Source organism: Eubalaena glacialis, chromosome 12 (genome assembly GCF_028564815.1).
Source record: "Eubalaena glacialis isolate mEubGla1 chromosome 12, mEubGla1.1.hap2.+ XY, whole genome shotgun sequence".
Classification (NCBI taxonomy): domain Eukaryota; kingdom Metazoa; phylum Chordata; class Mammalia; order Artiodactyla; family Balaenidae; genus Eubalaena; species Eubalaena glacialis.
Window position 1 is genome coordinate 132,051 of NC_083727.1, and position 24,816 is coordinate 156,866.

A 24,816-nucleotide genomic window follows, 5' to 3' on the forward strand; every position below is an offset into this window, starting at 1 on the left:
TCTCGATTGATTGCTATCAACTTCAACGGGTCTACATGACTGTGGAGCATCGTCCAGTGAGAAATCTCCAGCACGGAACTTCACAAACCACTTTTGGCGCGTTCTATCAATCAGTCCCAGCACCTTCTCCATACACTGCACACATCTTTTGTTGCGTTTTAGTTGCGTTTTTACCTTTCTTGAAATAATAAAGCATAATATGCTGAAAATGTTGTTTTTTTCCTCCCATCTTCAATATTAAAAGGGCTACATAAAAATTCACCAATTTGGATAAGTTTTTTAAAGAATGCATGCTGATATGACAGCTGTCATAATACAATCTAACAAAGTTGTTTTGAATGAAGTTAAAGACAACTAAGCGCTACTAGAGCCATCTTATGGAAAAAACCGAAGGAATTTTTTGGCCAAAACAATAGTTCTAGTCACTACCAGAGCAGTCTGGAAGCAGGCATGAGGACCACAAAGGTACAGGGGAAACAGCTACCTTAAGGGAATGCCAGGTTTTCTGTTAGAGCAGGAGGTGAAGGGACAGCCAGAGAAGAGGCTGTTGCAGGTCAAGGGATTTTGCTGTTTATTTATGTGGAGTTTCAGAAGCCATGGTGAAAGGTAAAGCATGGAGAGGGGATGGAGGCTTGGACTACAGTGGCAGCAGTGGGCACCATGTAGAAGAGTGTAAATTCAGGACATCTCTCTTCCTGACGGATTGGTTGTGAGGACGCAGGGAAATGGAGAAATCAAGGATGACTCCTAGGTATGCAGGTGACCGAGGATTTCCAACATAAGGAAGCCAGGAATAAGGACAGGGAAAAAATATTTGCCACATATTCTTCAACAAAGGTTTAATACCCATAATATATAAACAGGTCCAACAATTCAATATTAAAAATCCAGCCAAGAAAAATCTGGCCAAGGATCCTATTTATTCTGTGAATAAGTTGTTCACAAAAATAAATACTAAGGGCCAATAAGTGTATGAAAATAATTAGTGTTGTAAAAATACTAATATTCAGAGAAATGCAAACTAAATCAATGAAATACCCTTTTTGACCATGTGTAAAAATTAAAAAGACTGAAGATCAATGAGAGGTGTGGCTGTCAACATACTCATATACCAGCGGGAACGGATCCATGAGAGGTGGGTGGAAGTGGTGCCACGGTTTCAGAAGGCAATTTGACAATATCCAGCAATTCTATTTCTACCAGTTTGTGCTAGTTGGTGGTTCAAATCCTATATACCATATATGTATCCAATGAGGAGTTCTAGCCAATAGAACAATAAATAAAGAAAAAATTTCTGTATCTTTGGGTCCCTTTCAAATTAATATTTTCCCTGATTATAAAAACATTTTTTCAAACAACAGAGAAATACAAGAAATGAAAAGTCTCTTGTAACTTCATCCCCACCTCAAAGATAACCACTGTTAAGCAGTCTGATGCTTATACATGACTGTTTTACATACATCTGCATTGTAAGCCATATATATATATAATTTGATAAAGTATATACCTTGTGTAATGATTACCACAGTCAATCCAATTAACATTACCATCATTTCACATAGTTATCATTTGTATGTGTGTGGTGGGGTGTGTGAGAACTCTTAGGACCTATTAGCAAATTTCAAGTATATATTATGTTATTATTAACATGGTTACCATGCTATACATTAGATCTCTAGAACTTATTCATCTTATAACTGAAAGTTTGTACATTTTGATGTACATCTCCCCATTTCCCCAACTCTCCAGCCCCTGGCAACCACCATTCTACTCTCTTAAGTTCAACTTTTTTAGATTTCACATATAAGTGATATCATCAACATTTGTCTTTTTGTGTCTGGCTTATTTCACTTAGCATAATGGCCTACAAGTTCATTCACACTGCCACAAATGACAGAATTTCCTTCTTTTTTATGGCTGAATAGTATTCCTTTTGTATATATACCATAATTTCTTTATCCATTCATTCGTCAATGGACACTTACGTTGTTTCCATAGCTTGGCTCTTGTGAATAATGCTGAAACGAACACTGGAGTGTAGATGTCTCTTTGAGATATTCATTTAGTTTCCTTTGGATATAGATACCTAGAACTGGGACTGCTGGATCATATGGTAGTTCTACTTTTAATTTTTTGAGAAACCTCTACACTGTTTTCCACAGTGGCTGCACCATTTTACATTCCCACTAACAGTGCACAAGGATTCCCTTTTCTCCACATCTTCACCGACACGTGTTGTCTCTTGTCTTTTTGATGACAGCCATTCTGACAGTTGTAAGGTGATAATCTCATTGTGGTTTTGATCTGCATTTTCCTGGTGATTAGTGATATTGAGCATCTTTTCATGTACCTGTTGCCCATTTGTATGTCTTCTTTGAAGAAATGTCTATTCAGTTTTTTTGCTCATTTTTCAGTTGCGTTATCTGCTTTTTTGCTATTGAGTTATAAGGGTTCCTTATATATTTTGCATATTAACCCCTTATCATACATGGTTTGCAAATAGTTTCTCTTATTCTGTTGCCTTTTCATTTTTTCCATTATTTCCTCTGCTGTGCAGAAGCTTTTGTTTGAGGTACTCCCACTTGTTTATTCTCACTTTTGTTGCCTGTGCTTTTGGTGTCATATCCAAAAACAATCACTGCCAAGATGAATGTCAAGATTATTCCCTATATTTTCTTCTAACAGTTTTAAAATTTTAGGTCTTATATTTAAGTCCTTAATCCATTTTGAGTTGATTTTTGTGTATGGTGTAAGATAAGGGTCCAATTTCATTATTTTGCACATGGATATCCAGTTTTCCCAACATCATTTATTAAAGAGACTATTTTTTCCCCTTGTGTATTCTTGGAGCCCTTGTCAAATATTAGTTGATCATGTACGAGGGTTTATTTCTGGGCTTCTCTATTCTGTTCTACTGACCTATATGTCTGCTTTTACACTGAAACTGTAGTTTTGGCTACTTTAGCTTTGTAACATAGTTTGAAATCAGGAACTGTGATTCTCCAAGCTTTATTCTTCTTTCTCAATACTGCTTTGGCAATTTGGGGTATCTTGTGGTTCCATGCAAATTTTAGGATTGTTTGTTCTATTTTTGTAAAAATGCCATTGGAATTTTGGTAGGGACTGAACTGAATCTGTAAATCACTTTGGGTAGAATGGACATTTTAACAATATTAATTCTTCTAGTCCATGAACATGGGATATCTTTCCATTTATTTGTGTCCTCTTCAATTTCTTTCATCATTGTTTTATAGTTTTCAGTATACAGCTCTTCCACCTCCTGGTTAAATTTATCTCTAAGTACTTTATTCTTTTTGATGCTATTATAAATAGGATTGTTTTCTTAACTTCTTTTTTGGATACTCTGTTGTTAGTGTACAGAAATGCAACTGATTTTTGTATCTTGATTTTATATCCTACAACTTTACTAAATTCATTTATTAGTTATAACAGTTTTTTGGCAGAGTCTTTAAGATCTTCTATATAAGAGATCATGACATCTGCAAACAGATTTTACCTCTTCCTTTCCGATGTAGATGTCTTTTATTTCTTTTTCTTGCCTAATTGCTCTGGCTAGAATTTCCAGCACTACGTTGAACAGAAGTAGTGAGTGGGCACCCTCGTCTTGTTCCCGGTCTTAGAGGAAAAGCTTTCAACCTTTCACCATTCATTATGTATGACGTTAGCTGTGGGTCTGTCATATGTGGCCTTTATTATGTTGAGGTACATTCCTTCTATACTTAATTTACTGAATGTTTTTATCATGAAAGGATGTTAAAATATACATATGTAAATAAATATAAATGTATAAATGTAAATATATAAAGAAAATATTAACAAAACTAAAGGGAAAAACAGACAGCAATATAATAATAGCATAGGACTTCAATGCCCTGCTTTCAACAATGGGTAGATCATCCAGAAAGAAAATCAGTAACACTGAACTTGAACTACACTTTAGATCAGATGGACCTAACAGACATATACAGAACATTCCATCCAACAGCAGAATACACAGTATTCTCAGGTATAAACAGAACATTCTCCAGGACAGATCATATGTTAGTCCACAAAACAAGTCTTAAAAATTTAAGAAGACTGATATTACATCAAGTATATTTTCTGATAACAATGGTATGAAACTAGAAATCAATAAGAGGAGGAAAATTGGAAAATTCACAGATCTGTGGAAATCAACACATTCTTGAACAACCAGTAGGTCAAGGAAGAAATCAAAAAGAAAATCAAAAGGTATCTTCAGGCAAACAAAAATGAAAATACAACATACAAAAACTTACGGGATGCAATAAAAGCTGTTCTAAGAGTGAAGTTTATAGCAATAAACCCTTACATTAAAAAAAAGAAAAATCTCAAATAAACAACATAACTTTACACTTCAAGGAACCAGGAAAAGAACACACTAAGCCCAAAGATAGGAAAAGGAAAGAAATAATAAAAGATTGGAGCAGAAATAAACGAAATAGAGATGAGAAATTCAATAAAAAAGATCTACGAAACTACATTGGTTTTTTGAAAAGATAAACAAAATGGACAGACCTTTAGGTAGACTAACCAAGAGAAAAAGAGAGATGACTCAAAAAAAATTACAAACAAGAGATGAGATATAACTGATACTACAGATATACAAAGAATTGTAAGTGACTACTAGGAACAATTATACGATTAGATAACCTGGAAAAAAATGGATACATTCTTAGAAACCTACAACTTACCAAGACTGTATCACGATGAAATAGAAAATCCAAACAGACAAATCAGTGAGACGAGACTGTGAGTCAGTAATCAAAAACATCCCAACAAAAGCTTGGGACCAGATGGCTTCACTGGTGAATTCTACTAAACATTTAAAAAAGAATTAATGCCAACCCTTCTCAAACTCTTCCAAAAAACGGAAGGGAAAGGAACACTTCCAAACTCATTTTACAAGGACAGCATCACCCTAATACTGAAACCAGACAAGGACACCATAAGAAAAGAAAATCACAGGCCAATATCCCTGATGAATACTGATGCAAAAATCTTCATAAAGTATTAGCAAACTGAATTCAACAATACATTAAAAAGGTCGTATACCTTGATCAACTGGGATTTATTCCAGGGATGCAACAAGGATGGTTCAACATTCCCAAATCAATGTGATATACCACATTAACAAAATGAAGACTAAAAATCATATGATTATCTCAATAGATGCAGAAGAAGCAACTGACAAAATTCAACATCCTTTTTCTTCACAAAGATCCCAATATGTTGGATAGTAAAATGTCTTCCAAATTATGAAAGAAATGTGAAATTACATTTCATTATGAGTAATAAATACATTGTTTTATTTTCATTTTTAAACTGATATATGGAACTTTCATCAGAAGACTTAACTGCAGAGATAATTTATATAACAACATCAAGATTACAAAAAAATCACTGCACTGTTTTTTCAAATTATACCAGCTCAATGGCTTACTTAAGCTTGCTAAAGGAACACCAATATTTTACTGACAAGTTACAATTTACTTATTATGAAGGGGGAAAATGACATTCATGGAAGTCTACTATTTTAGTCTAAGGAATGAGAAATTTATTACAAAGTTACGCAAATAAGCAGCAAAGAAACAAAACTTCTAGAAGCAGCAGTGGTCTCAAATTAGCAAAAATGAAAGGAATAGAATGTTAAAATTTAGATAGGAAACATTCACATGAAAAAAAAGATCTATTTCCAAAGCTGGGAAATAAGGTTGTAGGTCCTACAAGACTGAATGAAAAGAGACTAGACATGCAGATGTCCTTAAGAAGGACCAGCAGGAAGTGGTGAGGATATTTCAAACGTAAGAGATATAAATGTACTAAAATGGCGGGAGACTATATCCCTGTCTGGTCAATACCAGACGGGACCCTAAAACAAGACAGCGTCCGGGGCTGTGCACACGGCGCCGCCAGTCAGGGGGAGGGTCAAGTGCAGGACGCAAGCGGGACGGTGGTTCGTCAGGGCTCCTTCTGTTCGTGACGCCGCCAGCTGAAGGGCACGTCCGACGAGCGCGGGTGAGCGTGTCTGAGAGTGCTGGGGCTCTCCCGAGTCGTGGCTGTGGCCCAGAAGGGGACTTGGTAGTCACAGCAGCTCCAGGCCAAAGGGAGACAGCTGCTAATGAAGGGCCTGTCTTCTAACCCCTAATCTAGATTTTGTTCTATTATCAAAATCTCAGGGGTTGAGTTCAGAACAATCTGGGGCTTAATAGTTCAATTTTTGGATTATCTGAAAATTCCTCCATGAAAAGAATTTCTCTGAACCTGGATTCATTTAAGATGTTTTTTAACAACAAGAGCCCTGCAGGGCTCACAGATAAAGGGCAACAAATGTACCACTCATTAGCGGCATCATAAATTAGGCTTCCTGCCTGGTGCCTGATGTCTGCTGAGAACCCAGGTGTGTCTTCACGTGCCCAGGTTCTGGGCTTGAGCCTAACCAACGCAAAGTGAAAAGGATGACACAACGGAAGCAGACCCATGAGCCTCATGCTGTGTCAAGACTACGCAGTCACCTCTCCCACCAGGAAGCTGAGCAGGAAGCTGGTACCTCTTTCGCTATACAAACACTTCTGAGGACCAACAGAAGGTATGGTTGGAAACTTTACTTTTGGTTAGAATTTATAATTAGAAAACAATTCCTGGAAAATGACATAGCTGGTAGACATCATGTCTTCAAAGACAAGATCATCTGGGAAACATCCTCACTATCTAATGTTAAAGTTAGAAAAAGTGGGATATAATGAGATTCCCACTCATTAAAAGAAACTAACCATACCCACATCACAGATGAAGACACTGGAATGAAGATGTTAACAATGACCGTTTGGGGCCATGCAATCTGTTTGGGGCCATGGAATCAGGCACGATGTCTAAAAATAAGCCAACAAAGGCTTTCTTTGTATGATACGAGGGAGAAGACTGACAAGGATGGTTTTCCTCTTTATGTGATGCTGGGTCTAGAAGCCACAGGTCAGCCTCTCCTCAGAGAAGACAGGCACTGTCTGATTACTTCACTCTGAAGGAGGGTGCTGGGTTTTATGGCCGGACTCTGCATCTTTTTCTGTGCACACTTTTTCTAAGGGAAGCAAACTCATCTTGAAACCAAGTTAACTTAGCTCCTTGTTGGGAGGTTTTAACATCTGAATTCTTTTAAAGTTTGGCACTTGATATGAAAGATGTATGTTACAAAGACAGATGTTTTACTTCAATCTTTGATAAAGCTGATTTGTTCTGAAGATATAAGTGGTGGACTTACCCAGAAGATGATTAATATCTTCTCCATTGGTCAGGGTCATACTGTCTACTTCCTGCACCAAATAAATATGAAAACAAAAAATAAGAATCAAATTTCTCTAAAATTCAAACAGAAAAAATGGCACATTTCTAAGTATGTATAAAAGCAACACCTGAGCTGTATTTGGGGCCAGAACTTTATTCTCTTTTCAGTTTTGGCCACCATAATTATTCCATTAAAGTAGGAAGCAATTAATTAAGAGGCAGCCCTGTGAGTGGAAGGAAGCAGTGTCAAACCTGCTCCCCTCAACTCCAGTTCCAACCGTCTGCACTGTGCCTGCACAGTCGCTGCTGTCAGTGAAGTCTGGAAATGGCCTTTCACGTGGAGACGGCTCATGGGACATTCTGCTGAGTACAGAAAAGCGCGAGTGTGGTTCCCTCCGCAGCAGAGCCCAGGGCTTCCTTGCCCCTGCCCATGGGGCTGCTGCCCACTTTCCGCCGTGCTCACGGATGATGGGCAGTCTTGTCACCCACACCCCCAGGAGGGTAGCAGGAGGTCACAGCAGTGGCCAGAATGAGGTTTCCAGGCCCCACCCTTGTTATCACAGATGATCGGTGGCAGCTTTACAACAGCCCAGGCCTCCTACAGAATTACCACAGAGAAGTGAAAATCTGAAGAAATCACAGGCAAATTTGTGGCTACTGACTGTGGAATTTAACACATCATTTCTCACCAACAGCATGGAAGAGGTTAAACCGTTCTCACTTTAGCTGCCGGCTAGCATTTTAAAAGTTCCGAAAGCTTTGATGGTCACCCCCTTAGTGAGTGGAGGTTCACACCTCTGCTGGTCCAGGGTCCCACCCCTAGCTCACTGGATCTCAGCCCAGAAAGGTCTCACAGGCTTGTGATTCTCACCTCTCTCGGCCGCCCGGGCCCAAATGGAACGGCTTGCCTCTCATCAGGCCAGGGGGCGGCCGTGGGAAACCTCCCAACTTCTGGGCAGTAACTGAATACTCTCATTTTGAGGCATTCTTAGTTCTTCACCAATAGGAAGAATTTTGCCTGTTAACTCTGTCCTGGAAATAGTGACAACTTTCTGCTTGGACTACCTTAGTATCTCCAAAAAATACTAAAACAGGAGTTCAAAAGTAGACAAAACCCAGCAAAAAATGTGCTGGCCAAGTGAAGATGACATAATTCAATCATAGCATAAAACTGAAAAAGTGGATTACCTAACCTGAAAAAACATATTCCTGTCCCAATGAAAGACTTTATGTATACATATGTGTGTATGTGTGTGTGTGTACGAAACATATTCTATATGGAAACATCTGCAATTAGGAAACATACGTGCACTGCAGTAACATTTTTTGAGCACTCTCCATGTCAGGCAACATGCAACCGTACACACTCGGCTGTTTATATGTGTCCTGTCGGAACTTCCACCATCCCACTCCTAAATTCCGAAGTCTGATACCAACTCAGCGCTTACCACCTCAATTTGCCTCTGACCTGAGGCCTCTCAGAGGAAGTTTTTCAGCCCCAGCCCTCCGGCACTAGCACCCCTTGACTTTGGTGTGGCTACTGTGGCCCCGACAGAGCAGGGGTTTCCTTCAAAGACCCCTTATCAAACGTATGCACTGGGTCTACAGGGAAAACACCCACAAGGCACCGGCACCAGCTCGGGAACCACTGACACCTGAAAGATGAGTCGCAGCTGCACCTCTGGCCTCATTCCCTGAGTCAATGGTTCCTTAAGTCCACGTATCGACCTGGGTCCTGTGACCTGCACTTGAAGTTTGGTAGTGAGACTTGTGGGGCCCAGAGCTCAGGTCACTGGCAGAGGGGGGAAGAAGGGGAGAGACAGCACGTTTCCCCGGGGGCCTCTGCTCTGCCAACGTGCCTGAAGCCCGAGACCAGGCGGGAAGACACAGCAGACACGCACAGGCCTTGCTGGCACGCGTCCTCGACCCCTCTCATCAGCCCAAGGTGGTGGCAACACCTGGCCTTGCGCTCCTGCAGGTGACAACCTTCCACCCTCCTTCCCCCAGACCCAACCACTTCCTTGAATCATTCCTCCCAGCACCTTAAACCCCGCCAGACCAACGAGGAGCCCCTCGTTCTCCAGTCACCAGCTGCCTGCCAGCCCTCTGGCCCAGTCCCACTGGGACACTGCCGCCCCCAGCCTCCCAAAGGCCCTCAGCGTCCGGGTGTCCCCGTCCTTCTGCACTGACCTGCTCGCTCTCAGGCTTGCGTCCGTCCACTGCTCTCTTCACCGACACCACTCAGCCTGACCTCAACCTCCACAGGGCCCGTCCACACACGTAGGATACGTGAACACGGGCAGCACCTGGGCCTCCGCACGACCAGCAGGGCTCCGGCCGCTCCCCAGGGGGCCAGCTGTCAAGTTACGTGGGGTCTCAAGAGGAAGATTCCTCCCCAGCAGGGAACCAGGGCTGATGGTGAGTACCTACGCTTCCGCCCTAAGGAAAGTCACTCTGTTTTTCTAATTTGCACAAGGAGAAATTGCCGGACACTACTCCTGTCTGCCAACAGAATTTGAAGAAACTTCTTTGTTTACAGTAGATCCAAAGGAAAACTGTTTCTCCTTCTTCAATGTGAACATGCTCCTGAAATTTCTGCCATCACAAGGAAGTAAGGACGAAGCCAGCATTCACGACCTTTTCTCCTGGGCCCTTGGCCGGCAACCAGAGGAAACTCTGACCAGGTTGAGGGCAACGCCCTGGATAGGACTTGGTGTTTAAGCAACGGCTTCTGGTCTTGTGGTCAAGTGATGGCTGAACTCACACAGGCCAAGCCTGCACAGTCAAGCTTTGCTTTGTTTCCTTATTTTATTTTTAAAAAACAGCTTTAACTGAGGTATAATTGACTTTGTTTGCTTTTTAATAGAAAAACAACTCTAATAAAACCGATCAACGTAAAAATATTAAGAGAAACACTAGGGTTAACACCAGGAGAGGAACAAGATCTAAGAAAGGACAATGGTAAGGGCCACCAGAGGCTGAGTCCATCGATACTTTCTCTCCAGCCCTCACCACAGCCTGCAGGAAGAGCCCGGCCCCTGGTCAGAGGTCAGGGAACAGCCCCAGGGGATCTGTGATTTGCTCAGGCTAGGCCTCTGGCAGGTGGTGGACCCAGGTTTCGAGATAGCTTCTGCCTGTCTGGACCCAAGTGAAGTAAGAAAAGAAAGTCTGTAGCGTGTACTATTCTACAGGCTTCAAACTCAAGGACGCACCAGGCCCAACGCCACCCGGCGTGGGGCAACACGAGGCCTGCACCTGATGGTGCGTCCCAAGGACACAGGTCTGCCTCTTACGCACTCTGCAGGGCCACTGTCCCAGCGTGAAAACGCAGCAGCAAAGGACCTCGGGGCTCAGAGCTGGAAACACTAGGGGTACCTGGGCCGGACACCCAATGATGAGGCCCGGGGGTGGTGGAGGAGCCGTTCGAGATGGCACGCCCTCTAGAGGACGGCCTGGTGTCAGCCAAGTGCTCCCCCGCAGGCGCCCGAGGTCACGGCCTCTTCTGCCCAGTGCCCGTCTCAACCTGCAGCCTCCCACCCTTGCTCTCCTGACCCATGAGGCCCAGCAGGAGGGCGAGGGCACAGGCCCGAGCCAAAGGGGCGAGAGAAGGTGGCCGTTCACAGAACACCAGGCCCCGACGGGGCGCGCAGGGTGGTGGGGGGAAGGGAGACGGCTGGAGAGGCGCTGGCAGGGGCCTGTCTCCTGGCTTTGGGAGCGGACTCTGGAGGGAGGGCTGACCCTGGCCACGCCGGGCCAGGCAGCTAAAGATGGCCCCCAGCTCCCCCGCCCTCCGCGCTCTCCTGGGGGCCTGACTCCAGGGGGACCAGCATTGCACTCGTATCTGGAACGGGGGATCCGGGCCCCCACCCGGCTCCAAGCCCACCACACACCTCGAGGCCCCAGGGCCAGCACCGAGATCCAAACCCAGTGAGAACCACACGACGTTTCCTCCTTGCTCCGCACTGAAGGCCGCGGGCTCTGGGCACGAGGATGACAGTCTGCTGACTGCCTGCCGCCCCTCCTGGCATCACCCTGCTCAGGACACCAAGGGCGTCTTGTCCGGCCCTCACGAGGGGAGAGCGCGGCCGGGGAAGGCTGCTCCTGCCCCTCCACGGCTGCGGGCCCTGCTGTGGCCTCCTGCGCACGTCCTTGCCCCTCTCCTCGGACCCCTCCTCCTCAGACCCCTCGTGTAACCCAGCAGGTGGGGGGCGGTGAGCCCTGCCTTGTTCCTTCCAGGCCTCCGCGTATCTGTCCAGGTTCCTCCTTCTCTCAGAAACACCTTCCCCCTGGTTCCCCTGAGGAAGGCCCATCATTCTCAAGAGTCAGAAGCTGAAATTCTGCCTGTTTCCAAGCAGTCCCACCGCCCAGCTAGAGGGGGATGGGGCTGACGGATGAGTGCCACCGGCAGCGTGTCCCTGTGCACTACGCAGGTGTGACGGATGGACAGCCCCCCACAGGCCCCAGCCCGGTGTCTGAGGGGCTGCGCCCTCGGCCCTGAGTCCACAGCACTGCTATCGCCTTCTGATTCCAGGGTGTACACAGACCTGCCTATGGTTTTCTGGGTGCCCTGTCTGCGATTTAGTCAACCTCAGCACCTTCTCACTGTGAGGTCGTGGAAAGGAGGTATTTTCCCTGCTCGGTGACACGGCGCTACGTGATCGCTCAGATGACTTAGCTGGCACTGGGGTGGAAGTAACCCCGTCCCAACAATGGACCAGGGATTCTAAGAAGATGGACCGTTACTCACTTTGTTCAACCAGCCCACCTGGAAGCTTCAGGTGACAGTGGGTGGCATCACTTGTGAGGGCAGAGACTGCAGGTGAAGTGAGCTCAAAGGAACAGCTGCAGCAACTGTGAGTCTAACTCTGGGAAGCTTTCCTCTCCCCTCAGGGATGGGCATTTCAGGAACAGTCATCATAAACTTTGGCCTCACGGAACCGTACAACCGACTCCTAACATTAGGTAAGCGCAGATTCTACCAAGAACCAGCGGGAAGAGCTCAGCCCCCCACAGGCCACCGTGGGACGAGCGGTCCACACACAGCCTGACGCGGAGTCCACGTGGCCACATCTCCACGACGACCGGCAATGGCCGCTCACAGAAACGATGTCTGGTTAAAGACAACGACCTCTGTGTGGGGCAACCTGTAAAATCTCCACACATTTCAGAGGTTGCAGCAGTGACAGAAAAAATAAAGGCGTGTTTGTATTTGGAAGGATAAAATTATAAATCTTAGGTAATTCAAAAGTCTATACAGCGTGGCTCTCAAAACTGTAAGGGATTTGAATTTCAATACTGATGTGAGGTTTTCTGTGTATTTAAAATGTACATTACAACGTACTAAATTCATCTTTATGCGTTCAAACCAGGTATCTGTATTACACACATAAGAAGCAAAGGATTCATCTTACTTCCCAGATCACACCGTTAAGGCTCTTATGTATAAAAACCAAGTCATAGAACATAAGAAAATGCTTCTACTGGTAGAATGCTACTGTTTGTGTTCTCACTTTATTAGAAGGATGTATGTATATGTAGCCTTTACAAGAGCCTTCCTTTGAGTAAATTACCAAAAACCGGGTCTTGAACAGATGAATAAATTGATAGAAAATGAATAAAGCGGTGAGCAGAGGCAGGCTAGCTCCGAGCATGGCAATTACGTCTCTACTTCACTAGGCAAAGCAATTAGATCTATCAGTACATTTATCTGTTTATTTACTTGTAAACATACAACCTATTTCCAAAACAGCTGCAAGGCAGTCTCCGGCTGGGACACTGCCGCCACCCCGCTGGCCTCTTACCTGGCCCCTGGTCCCTCCAGTGCTGTCCTTGGCCAGACCGGCTGTACCCAGAGCTCGTCCTGTGGGTGCTGGGTCCCTGTCGGCCCCTCCGCCCTGTGGGGACATGTGATCAGCACGTCAGCAGCTACCAGACGCTGAACTCCAAATGGCAGTCGTGTTTAAGAGTAGAGCAAGGTGACCCTGGGCTGGCAGCTGCCAAACTTCTGACGTCCTTACCATCACAGGGAAAGCCCCTGAAAAATGCAGATGCTAGGGCCACGGCACCACGGCCGGGTTGGGTCAGGGCTGCACTTAAACCTGTTCCCAGGAGAGTCTGTGTGGGGGACGAGCAGGCCATCTTGTCAGGTCCCTCAAAGCAGGGCAGTAAGTTCTCCTTTCTGCCTCCCCGGGCAGCTGCCCTGGGCAGTGGCCACAGGCCCAGGCCCGCACTGCTGGCCACCAGCACGTGGGGCTCTGGGACACGGTGGGCCTGACCAGGCCGCCCTCTCCTCCCAATCCCCTGCAAACTTCATCGGCATGCAGTGGGCTCACTCTAAATTCTTCTCCTAAATTCCTAAACCCTGACGCCTTCTGTTTGTCTCTACTAGAATTCAGTACTATCAAGTCTAAGTACATATTTAAATGTGATTCTAAACACTACCTTGGTACCTCACGCTATTCCACAGAGAAAGGAGGCCAAGCCTGCCCGGCACATGCCACAGGGGCGAACCAGCGCTCTGAGGACACCGGCAGGAGGCTGCGTGCTGGTTCAGCCCCGCGACCCCCGCCCTCCATGCACACTCTTGCCAGCCGAGGACAGGGAGCGGCCTGAAAGGCACCCGGGCAAGTGTCAACGCACCAGCTCGTCCCAGGAGGAGGGGACAGCGGCTGGGTGCAGGTGACCGAAGGACGCTGGGCTGGGGCCAAGGGGCTGGGCTCTGCCACTGAGAGACTGCGCGGTGCTGGCGAGCCACCGGGGCCCAGGGGAGTAAACCACAGAATATCAGGCTGTATTGTGAAGAAAATGACGACATTGAGGACAGAAAAAAGGAGCAGTTTCCAAATCACGTAAATTGACTCATGATATCTGCTGAAACCGTTTCTTCCATAATCTGGAGTAACTCGACAGGATCACCCAGGTCTGCCATCTTACGGACACTTCACCAGAAAGAGATCACAGAGTTTCCTGTCTGTATTAGGAGCGACTGTACTGCAGCATTAAACTCTGTGAAACCACAGGCTGTCTTAGGGCTTTCAAGAAAACTTGTCACATGTACAGTCCTCTTAAGCCCGAGTGTCGGACTCTGAAATGCAGAAAGAGGTTCAGGTATCCAAATCCCAGTGACTACTGTAGCTGACAAAGCCTGCATCCTGCCATCTGCATGTCTGCAGCCAGCCTGTCACTGCTCTGCTAACAGTCTCACTAGTGACGGGAATCCTGGTACGGTGCTCACAGGGCAGATGGCCTGAGTGACGTGCTGCCAACAGATGTGGGGAACAGGGGACACAGAGAGAAGGTTGCCTCTTTCTTCTGCAAGGAATAAACTCTTGCTTTGGGGTCTCAAATGCTGCCGATCTCCAGGCAGCTGGAGAAAGGTAAAGGACGGAGAGGGGGCGAGGCCAGGAGGGACTCTGTCACTATTAGGAGTAGGGAGGGGCCAGAAGCCCCTTTGCACAGCCCCGACCGGCGGGAGCTGGACGCGACCTGAGGCCTCACTGACCTCATGGCACAAAGTCTCTCGGAGTGAAACGTGCAGGGCTGGTATGAGAACCCAAGACAGTCTGGGGGGGTAGGAATTTGGGGTAATTCTCCATTCCATCGAGAAAAACTGGGGCTGCTACAGTTACAGGTATAGATCCTTCCCGAACGAGGACATGAGAACATGACTAAAATGAACTCAGCACAATAAGCTACTGAACAAGATGTCCGACTTCACTGATAAACAAAGAGGCACCCAATCAAGGAGACAGGCTTTTTCATCTATCAAATTAGTCAGAAAAACAAACTTTTAAGTGGTGTCAAGAATGCATGAAACAGAAACTCTTACTCCTACTGGTGAAGGTGTGAAGTGACCATGTGTTTTTAGAAAACAAGTTGGCAGCATTTATCTAAAATCCAATTACGTTTGGATCTATAATTCTGTGAACAACGGAACTCTATCCTAAGGAAACAACACACAGAAAAGCATCAAGTATAACGAGAAAAAACGGAGGCTCGAGGAGGGGGGCTACGACGCGAAGGCAGTGCGTGAGGCGGTGGGGATTCTGTTTAAGGGGAGCCTGACCACCGTGACCACGATCGTGCTGGAAGTCAAGTGCCGAGACAACAGGGCACACGAGCATGCAGCGTATAATCATAATGAGACAAAAACACAGGAAAACATCTGTCAACATCTGCTACCTTCAGGAGACAGAACTAAAGGTTATTTGGGTTTCAGTTTTCATTATTTTCTTTATATTCTAAGTGTTTCTCATGTACTTTTATCATGAGAAAAAGTAAGTCCAAACCTCTGTCAAATAAAGGCCCACCAGCCCAGTGGCGTGCGTACTTCAGGGCCTCCTGGAAAGGAGGCTGAGCCCCAGAGGAGGGTCCTTAACTCTCAGCACATGAACCCTTTGAAAACTCCCTCCTAAGGGAACCAGAACTTAAACCGCGCAGCAGCACGCTATCATCTTAATTTTGTTTCTTCTTCCAATTTTAGCAGCCTCTCCTTGCAGCTGCACGTGGCAGTGGGGCCCCTCCCAGGACCGAGAGGCTGGGGCCCACCTGAGTGGTGTGAACGCCAGTGCCGCCGGCTGACGATGGGTCTGTTCTCCTTCATGCAGGCCTTGCACACGACTGACTTCAGGGCATGGAGTCTGGTGAGTCGAGACCTCTGCAAACAGACCAGATGGGGCGGAGCAGCGTCAGACACAGGCAGGCACTCGGGAGACGCGACCACGTGAGTGAAACTACACAGTATACTGCGCCCAAGGACGCTGCAGCAGCGTGGGCGAGCATGGCTGCAGTTTCCCTTCCACACTGCAACTCAGCAAGACGTTCTTAGAAACTGATCTTCTCCTGTGTGCCCTGGAAAGGCGACAGTGGCAGCTACACCTTCTCTGTCCTCTGTAGGTTATACAGGCATTTCCAAAAGGGCCCTCAAGTTCCACTGTGACATCTATGGCCCTAACACACCATCATACCTAAAACATCCATGCCGGTAATGTGTTATCACCTCAGCTCCTCCTGGTTGTAAGACAGTAAGTGGAAAGAGCAAGGCCACAGACAACGAATCGACATGTGACCTTCCCTTCCAGCCTCATCTGTACTATTGCATATTCGATCCTATCTGCCCTAACTTGTTTTAAAGCAGTGAGTGTGAACCTGTAATCGTTTCGTACTTGGTCAAGACATTAGGAAGGAAAGGAGGGAGGGGTCCGCGATGGGTGATGTGCAGGCCGTGAGCCTGGCCTGTCACCTCTCACTGATTCGGCACTAAAGCCACACTTACAGGACATTTTTGTCAGTACTCTGCTTTCGTTGACTGTACATAATTTTGGCTGCTTCTAAATTCTGAACACTTACATTCCTATGACACCCTGGATTGTGTCTGTGTGTGAAGCAGCTCTGCCGACACATCAATAATGTTTTCCATCTGATGTGAAGGCGTGGAGCGCTGCCCTGTCACAGACCAGTCAGCTCTCGCTGATCACAGGGTCCCGTGGGTATTAACACACGTTCCAAATGAGCTTGGCCGAGGCCCGACTTGGAAATCTTCCAGGACCCGTGTAGCAGTTGTACTTACAAAGCCAGAACAGCAGCCAATGACCCCAACTAAACTGTCAGCCTTCAGGGAATATTTTCAAGTAACAAATCATCACCGCTCCTATCGAATTAGTCTGATGTCTGCGGAGGCAGCTCTGCAGGGAATGTGCATTCTTAATTCAAAAAGGGGAAAAGGAGTGAAAGCACTCGAAAATTTAAAACGTGCAAGACTGGGTGGGACGCTGCTCGCCCGCCTCCTCACAGGTTCTGGCAGAAGCTTCAGCAACGCTGACCCTGAGGCCTGAGGCACAGCCACAACGGAGGAGGCCACCGGCACCAGCAGCCGCACTGTTTTCTGGGTCAGTTTCAAGGCCTGGGATCTGCGGCTCCTCAGAGTGGATTTCTGGGGTCTGATCCTGAAGTAAAGTGACCGTGAGGACAGACAGTGCCGCTGACCCTTCTGACCACCAGCCAAGGACTCTGAGCTTTCATGATGCATTTGAGCAACTGATTCCAAACCTACTTTTTCTACACGTAAAGAAAGCTGTGAGCGCACGTTTTGCTCCACAAGCGCCTCTGCCGTGTACCCTTTCTCAGACTGCAGGTACTTCTGATGAAACAGCTTCCCGTCGAACAAGTTCCAGGGCATGAAGTCCGACGTCTTCCAGGGGAAGCCGCAGGCACTGTTGACCAGCACCAGGGTGGTGAGGCCGCGGACCAGGAGGGTACCCAGCTGCACGGCCCTGGGGTCGACGTGGTCGAGCTGTGGAGACACGACGCACAGAGAAGGTGAGGAGGCGCCACTCGTGCAGAGAACCAGAGCCGCTGCGCCCTCGGGGTGCGGCCTGCTCTGCACACAGACACCCTTGGAGCTGCAAAGGCCAAAGCTCTGACCTGCCAGGAAGGTGACAGGATCGCAGCCTCGGGCCTACTGGGAAACTTTCTTCAAAAGCAAAGGCAAAGGAAGAGAAGCCAAGACAGGGTCATTTTAGACACTGATGAGTCACTGCATTTTTAAAAATCACACTGAGTTCTGTGAACATTATTAGATATGTTTTACATGAATGTCTATCATTTAAGAATAAAATGGCTTATTACTGCATAGGGTTGATGGTCTGTTACTTCTTACAAATTAAGGTCACACCCACACAAAATATTTATTCTGTTGTCAAACCTCCTTCCTGTTCTTGGACACAGCAGGGGCTCCGTTTGGTGAGAACCTGCAGAGACACCCTTCACCTTCAATCACTCGTGTTTCTGGAATTTGTGGCCTGTGCTGACCACACACAGTGAACCGACAGCCAGCAACTGTCCATGGGGTTTTGTTAAAAAGCGAAGTTCAACTCAGTCTGTCAGCATCGGGTGGATCTGTGTTGCTCAAAGTAAACAGCAGCGATTTTAAATGTCATTATGAATCTCACATAGTTTATAAAATTGAAGTAAACCAGGAAAAGGGACAGATGTTCATGCCCTTTCTAAGTCAGGTCTCACCTCCCTTATTGAGAGAAGCGTGGCCGTGACCCTCAGGTCTCCCTGCCCGCGCCCTCACCAGGCCATCCGCCCCTCGCCGTCGTCAGCCCCTGCCACCGTCTCCCTGCTCTCCATCGCCGAGCCCTTGCCCTGTGCACCCACACACACGGGGTCCTGTCTGTCTAGAGCCGCACTGTCCACACCGGCAGCTGGGGCCCCGGGTGAGGTTCGAATTCAAGTGCGGTAAGATCAAATGCTCCATTTCTCAGAGGCGCCACCCTACTTCAAGTGCTCGGGGGCCCGAGTGGCAGTGTCAGTCGGCACCTTCCCGCCTGCCCACCGCTGGACCCTCTCCACCTCCCGCATTCCCCTCCTTGCAAAGCGCCCAGCCCCGAGGCTGCACTGCAGGCCGCACGGGTCGGGGCAGGTCTCAACCCCAGGTCAGTGCACCCACCATGGCTGCTCAAGGTCAGGTGAACTGACGCAGAGGCTGCGTATTTTCTGAGTATTGGGGGCAGTTCTCGAATGAAGCACATTTTCCCCTAATGGAGTCAGTTTCTGTTCATCTCTTCGACACCTGTCTGTGTGTTTTAAAGTAAATTTTAAATGAAGTACACCACTCCGCAAAGCACAGATCCTATGTGCGCCACTTGAATTTTCAAACAAACCAGGCAACACCTGGGCCACGAAGCAAATGTCACCAGGGCCACAGAAGCCCCCCTGCCCCTGCCTGTCACACCCACTGTCCCCAGAGGTAGCGCTAACCGACTCCTCAAAGCAGGAACGGGCCTGCTCGCCAGTGAGCTGACGGAGCCGGCTCCGGCAGTGAAGTGCACACACGGTCTCCGGCTTCCCCGGGCTGACGCTGCTGGGGTTTCCCCAGGCTGTTTGCCCCTCCCTGCTGTCACACACCACTGTATGCGGGGCTGACTGGGGATGCTCTGAGCCTACAAACCACTCTGTGGACGACGGGCATCTTTAAACAGTGAGCCTTTTTCCAGCCCAGGAGCGCATCCTGTCAGCAATGCTTTATGGTTGCCAGTGTGGAGACTTTGCCCAACTGTTGATTTTTCCTAAGTATTTCATATTTCTTCTTTGATGTTAGTGTAAACACAAAAAACGTGGGGGTTATTTTTACTTGTTATTGTTTCTGTAGAATATACCTGGATAGTGTATGTTGACTCTGCACCAGCCCCTGTTAAATTTGCTTAGTAATTCTAATGGCTGCCCTGTAGATCTGGATTTTCCATATACACAATCACGCCACCTGTCGATAATGATAGTTTTATTCTTTTCTTCCAGTGTAAGGGAAGTGGTGAAAGAAGGCACCCCTGACTCACTCCCACCAGAGTGGAAAAACTTCCACTGTTTTACCATCAGGTCTGACTTCTGTTGTAGATACTCTTTATTGGATTAAGGAAGTTCCCTTCCAGTCCTGGTCTGCTGAGACTTTTTACGACAAACAAACAAGTACTGAATTCCACCGAATACTTTCTCTGCATCATGCGTGGTACTAACGAAGGGAATCACACCGGTTTTCAAATGTTAAACCAAGTCTGTATTCCAAAAATAAACAGTTGGTTGTGTTGAAAGAGCAGAAGATTTTCACAGGCTGCAGAATCAAAATCTGAGGCTCTGAGGTTATCTTCCAGCAACAGAGAAAGTCACACAGCAACTCTTCTTCTTCCTCAAAGAACTGGAATTTAGGGAACAAGTCAGTGTGGCAGAAGGCTGACCCTGAATCCGGACTCAGAGTCGCTGGTGAGTATGCACTAATTCCACGTGGCTAAGGTATGGCCTTACCAATAAGAGTCATACATAAAAGTGGCCCGTATTTTGGAAATAGGATTTAAGGCGCTTTGGAATGAAGACAAGGAGGAGCTGAGCCCTGGGCGCTTCCTGCTGAGGTGATGGAGCATCTAATGGGGACACAGAAACCAGAAAAACCAGCTCTAACGCTGCAAAGCCTCACAGTAAATATTTAACAGTAAACAGCTCAACTGTGTGGTGTTTATATGCTACGGTATTAGCAGTTATGTATACATGGAGGCCAAAACCCCCAAGTCAGCCGATGCCCCGTTTCAGGCATTGCTTCACCAGAGCGACTGTCCTAAAACTAGGTGGAAATCCAGACACGGCGAGGAGAGCACTGCAGACTCGTTACCACTCGCCAGAAAACAAAACAAAAGCAAACTTGGAGTTTCTCTGGTCTGAAAGGCCGGTTGGACTCAGGAGGTTCTGCCCCTAAGCTCTCTGTGGCTACAGTCAGGCACAACTGTACAACACAAGCCCAAGGAGGCCGCCTGAACCTTGCCCGGCAGGCGCATGAGGAACAGAGGGGCTGGTCCGGCTCTTCCTAACATCCGGCTGCCGCTCAGCCCTCCTGAGTCAGACAGGGGTCCCGCGGCTTCTGTGAGAGCTCGTTAAAGATGGTTTCTGAAGGCAGAGACCACCCAAAATGGGGCCAACCATCTGCTGAGATCCTCCCCTGGAGGCTTCTCATGTTGCACTGGGTAACTTACCTGTCCCTTCTCTTAATACTTTTCATTCTCAAAAGAAACCTTTTATTTGCTGAAGGACGCTGTCAGGGACACCCACCTAAGCGAGTCATACTGCGACCCCCAGACTCTCCGTCTCCAACAGGGGTGGCACAGGGCTCGAATCCGATACTGACACTCCCCCGTAGCCTAGCAGCTTCCCCAACTTTACCTTCCAAACCTCCCATCTCTGTCCAGTGCTCCCTCCTGCCACGAAACAAGACGTGATGCTGCTCAGGGGCAGGAGGCCGCCTGAGGCCGCGGGGCCGGTGGCTGGCACCTACACATCAACCGCACAACCACGGGCCAGGTACCAGAGTCAGCTCAAAGCCCCAGGACGGGGAGAGACGCAAGCCAACAGGCAGGTGTGTGAACACGCAGGAGACAGGGAGCCAAGCACGTGACTCGTGATGAGTGTGTGGGGGGAGAAGACGGGAACCAGAGGAGCAGGGCTCTGCGTCTGTACGGAGGGCGCGGACACTACCTGGGAGGCCCTGGAGAGCCACTCACCTTTAAGCGGAGGCTAACACGACCGCACCTGTCTGACACACAGATAAGCCTGTGAGAACACAGCAGGGGCAAGCGTGTCAGGCGGGTCACTGCAGGAGGGCTCTCCACAGTGGGTACTTTAAAAATAGCTGCTGGATGTAAATAAGTGACACGTGAAGGCTGCGTGGGGAAACCTACCATCTTCTGATCCTACCTTAGAGGGAAAAAGAAATCAGAGGCAGCGTACCGTTTAACAAGGCACCCAGCAGTAGTGCATCCAGAAACCTCTTCTTTCTCACGACGCACAGGGGCAGGGCTGGGTTCTGGCGAACACAGGGTCACCATGAGAGACAACAGGTGCTGCCCCGAAGGTAACATCGAGGCCTGCGTGGGCAGTCGTTACACGGCTCCTGCCCTCAGCAAGTGAGATAAAAATTCCATTTCTCCTGTACGCTTTCTTATCCAATGTCATTTTTACACCACGTCTTTAATCTAGGCAAAAGTAAACTGTGTTGAGATGCACTCCTAGAATTTAAATGGACACTTGCAAGGAACAAAAGGGGAAGAGAGTAAAATGAAATAAGTGAGAAACTGGCAAGGGCTGCCTGTCATAGGATTGGGCTAGCTGCAGCACCCTGTAACATCACTAAAATACCCACAATACCCAGTGGAACAACTGCAGGTTTTCTGAACTCACCACACATAGAAACAAAATCTCCACCCGGCCAAAGTCAGTGGCTTTCTCAGGCGTGCTGGGTCCGGCAGGACTGATAGACCTGCCAACCATAACTTTCTGATCTGCAGCCCCCGAAGGTGCAGGGCAGGAGGAGACAGCCTCTGAACACACATGTAACTTCCAACTTCATCCTGACCTACACCTAAGGTCCAGAATGGATGACCACAGATAAAAAACAGGAAAAACAATTTCTACTAGAGTGCTTTCTGGCTCACAGAAAGACCCAAGAACAGAAGAGGAAAGAAGAGAACATGCAGCTTGGTCTGAAGTCAAGTTTTCCTTCACGAAAAACTATGTGACAGAGGAAATACCTATGGGAGCAGCACAGCCCACTTACGGCTGGCAGGGTGAAGCCTGCTAGTCCCACAGTGTTACCACCCGCACTGTCCACTCCAGACCGTCTCCTTGGTCCTGACCCCTCTCCAGACTCAGAGCCACCTGAACACACGCAGACGTCCTATGGCTTCAAAGCTGGACTCATCTCCCCCGCCCCGTCACCTCATCTCAGGCAGCTCTTGCAGCCTCAAGCGATCCAGTCAGAAGGAAGGTGCTCCAGGGTCCACGACCACCATGAGGTCTGCCATTATGTTTACAAGTACAAAATCGCAGACAGGGCCCAGGACTGAAAGAATGGTAAAAGGCTAATCTTTACAAAAAATGTAGTAAGGTAATTCTAACCACAATTCCACCCTTCTTCCCATTCTTCCTTAAGGCCTTCAGTCACCTAAGACTTTGTGCCATCAATACATGGGGACAGGAAAGGGTAAAACTGCCAAGTTCCGACCTCTGACTTTCAAAAGCCTCACCCCCGGAGAACATGAAAGACCTCCGAGGTGCCCCAGGTGTGAAGAGTCTGGGCAAGAGGAAGGGGCAGGCGCTGGGCAGGAAGGGGAAGGGGCCTGGGTGCGTGGAGCTCAGAGCCCGCAGGGGGACCGCCAGGCAGCCAGCACGCTCCGCCTCTGGCAGGTGGGGTCCGGGGAAGAAATTCTGTGCAAGGTGTCTGAGCTTTGCTGCCCAGCTGATGTGGGAGGTGAGCAGGCACGGGGGCAGCGGGGCGGGGGAGCCCGGCCCCCACTGGTAGAGCAAGTGGGCACAGTGTCTCGGGGGTGCCCACCCGCTCAACCCCGGGATACATACCGCAACCAACAGGATGGGGTTTGTAAAAGAAATCACATTGCTGTAGAAAAGAAAGGTGAAACTGAAATTACATCTGAGGTCCGTTTCTGCTGTAGAAAAACACATTTTATGTGAAAGGCTCTGATTCGTGAAGATAAAAAGGACATCTACCAACACCACAGCGGTTTATACAAACATTAAGCAAACTGACAATTATTTGAGTACATACGACACACAAGGGGGCTCCATGGAAGTTATAAACACTCAGCCTGCCCCCTACTCTGCCCCAGGAAGGATGTATTTCAATTCATTTGAACAAATACTAGCTGAGTACCTGCTAAGTTACTCAGAAGCATAGGTACCAGAGAATACACAAAGATGAATAAAGAGGAGTCCCCACTCTTGAAGAAGCCACAAGTCAAGGAGTTTAAGAACAGTCTGAACGACATGAGAAAGGGGACACGTATCCAAGAGCAGCGTTACAGTAAGAGACCCTCGCTGAGAAAAGGAAGAACATGGTTCTGAAGCAGATCCTGCAACACTGGAAAAGGGATCACACAGCACCTGTGTAATTGCCAAAAACAGGTAACCAGGAGTAACTACAGGTATTTATGTGTTATTAGCAAGTACAGGTAACCAGGAGTAACTACAGGTATTTGCAGAAGGAAAGAAGTCACCTTGGTGGTGAGCGCTGGGTCTTGGTGGGCATGGAAAGCTGGGGTCTGTGGAGGGCCTGCTTCACGGGGGCTGGACTGCAAGACAGGCACCAGGGCAGACAGAATCAGAGGGCCCGGAAGGCCAGCCTACTTGGAAAAGTACAGATTCTGAGCGTCGAAATCTTTAATCTACCCTGGGGTATGAGTGGCCTGGAAAGGGGAGAACAGAGGCTAGAGACAGTTTCAAAGCCAGAGTGGTGAAGTCTTAATACCTGAATGTAGTAAGAAGCAGTAAGAAGTTGTAACATCTGCTTATGATTCAAGACAAAAACAGGAGAGGGACGAAAACCCAAATGTGAATAGCTCAGATTCTAAAGTTGGGCAGCTGTGAACGCTGCCAGGCATGCACACATGGACCCCTCCTCTGACCCTGAGCGTCCGTGCCCACCAACCAGCTCTCAGGTTCACGCCGAGGGCTGCTGGCCAGCTGTCTGGGAAGGGCAGAGAGCATCTATCGCAACCACCCGGTTTTGCGGCTGTGATGTGAACGCGTCCACAGACAACGTGTGAGCGACTGAGCGTGGCTGTGTCGGGGGCGGGCGTGGGGCGGGGGGGGGGGGGGGGCGGCGGGCTGGGTTTGGCACTCCCTCGCTCTCTCCTGCCCGAGCGCACACCCTGGGTGTCTGGTGGGGGAGAGATCGACCCTTGTGAACCGTTACGGGCCCAGAGGGCGGGCCGAGATCTCTCCCGACTCTCAAGGAGGCGTCCCACCTGCTCCGTCGCTGCCCTCACACCCACACGTCTTCACTTAACAAGGGCCCCCAGCCCCCTCCCAGGGGCGCAGCCATTCTCCCCGGGCTCCTCTCGCCCGGAGAACCTGTCTGAGCACTGCAGACGGACTCGGGGAGGAGCCGGGACCAGCCCTCACGGCCAGTTCCCTCAAGGGCTCGTCAGCCGTGTTCCC

The 24,816-nt window shown here is 48.1% G+C and overlaps 1 protein-coding gene across 8 annotated transcripts in view; it reads right to left on the bottom strand.

The window, feature by feature from the left end:
• Positions 1-24,816, bottom strand: part of FAM120B (family with sequence similarity 120 member B) — an 84,919-nt gene that overhangs the window by 14,532 nt on the left and 45,571 nt on the right. For 2 of the 8 annotated variants that reach the window (XM_061207306.1, XM_061207309.1), the window contains exons 7-10: positions 17,372-17,611; positions 15,868-15,976; positions 13,122-13,214; positions 7,298-7,349 (exon numbers count right to left, since the gene is read on the bottom strand). In XM_061207306.1, coding sequence (XP_061063289.1) covers positions 7,309-7,349; positions 13,122-13,214; positions 15,868-15,976; positions 17,372-17,611 — 483 coding nt within the window. In that variant the 3' untranslated portion in view covers positions 7,298-7,308. The other 6 variants (XM_061207310.1, XM_061207307.1, XM_061207308.1 and 3 more) reach the window with 6 other exon arrangements.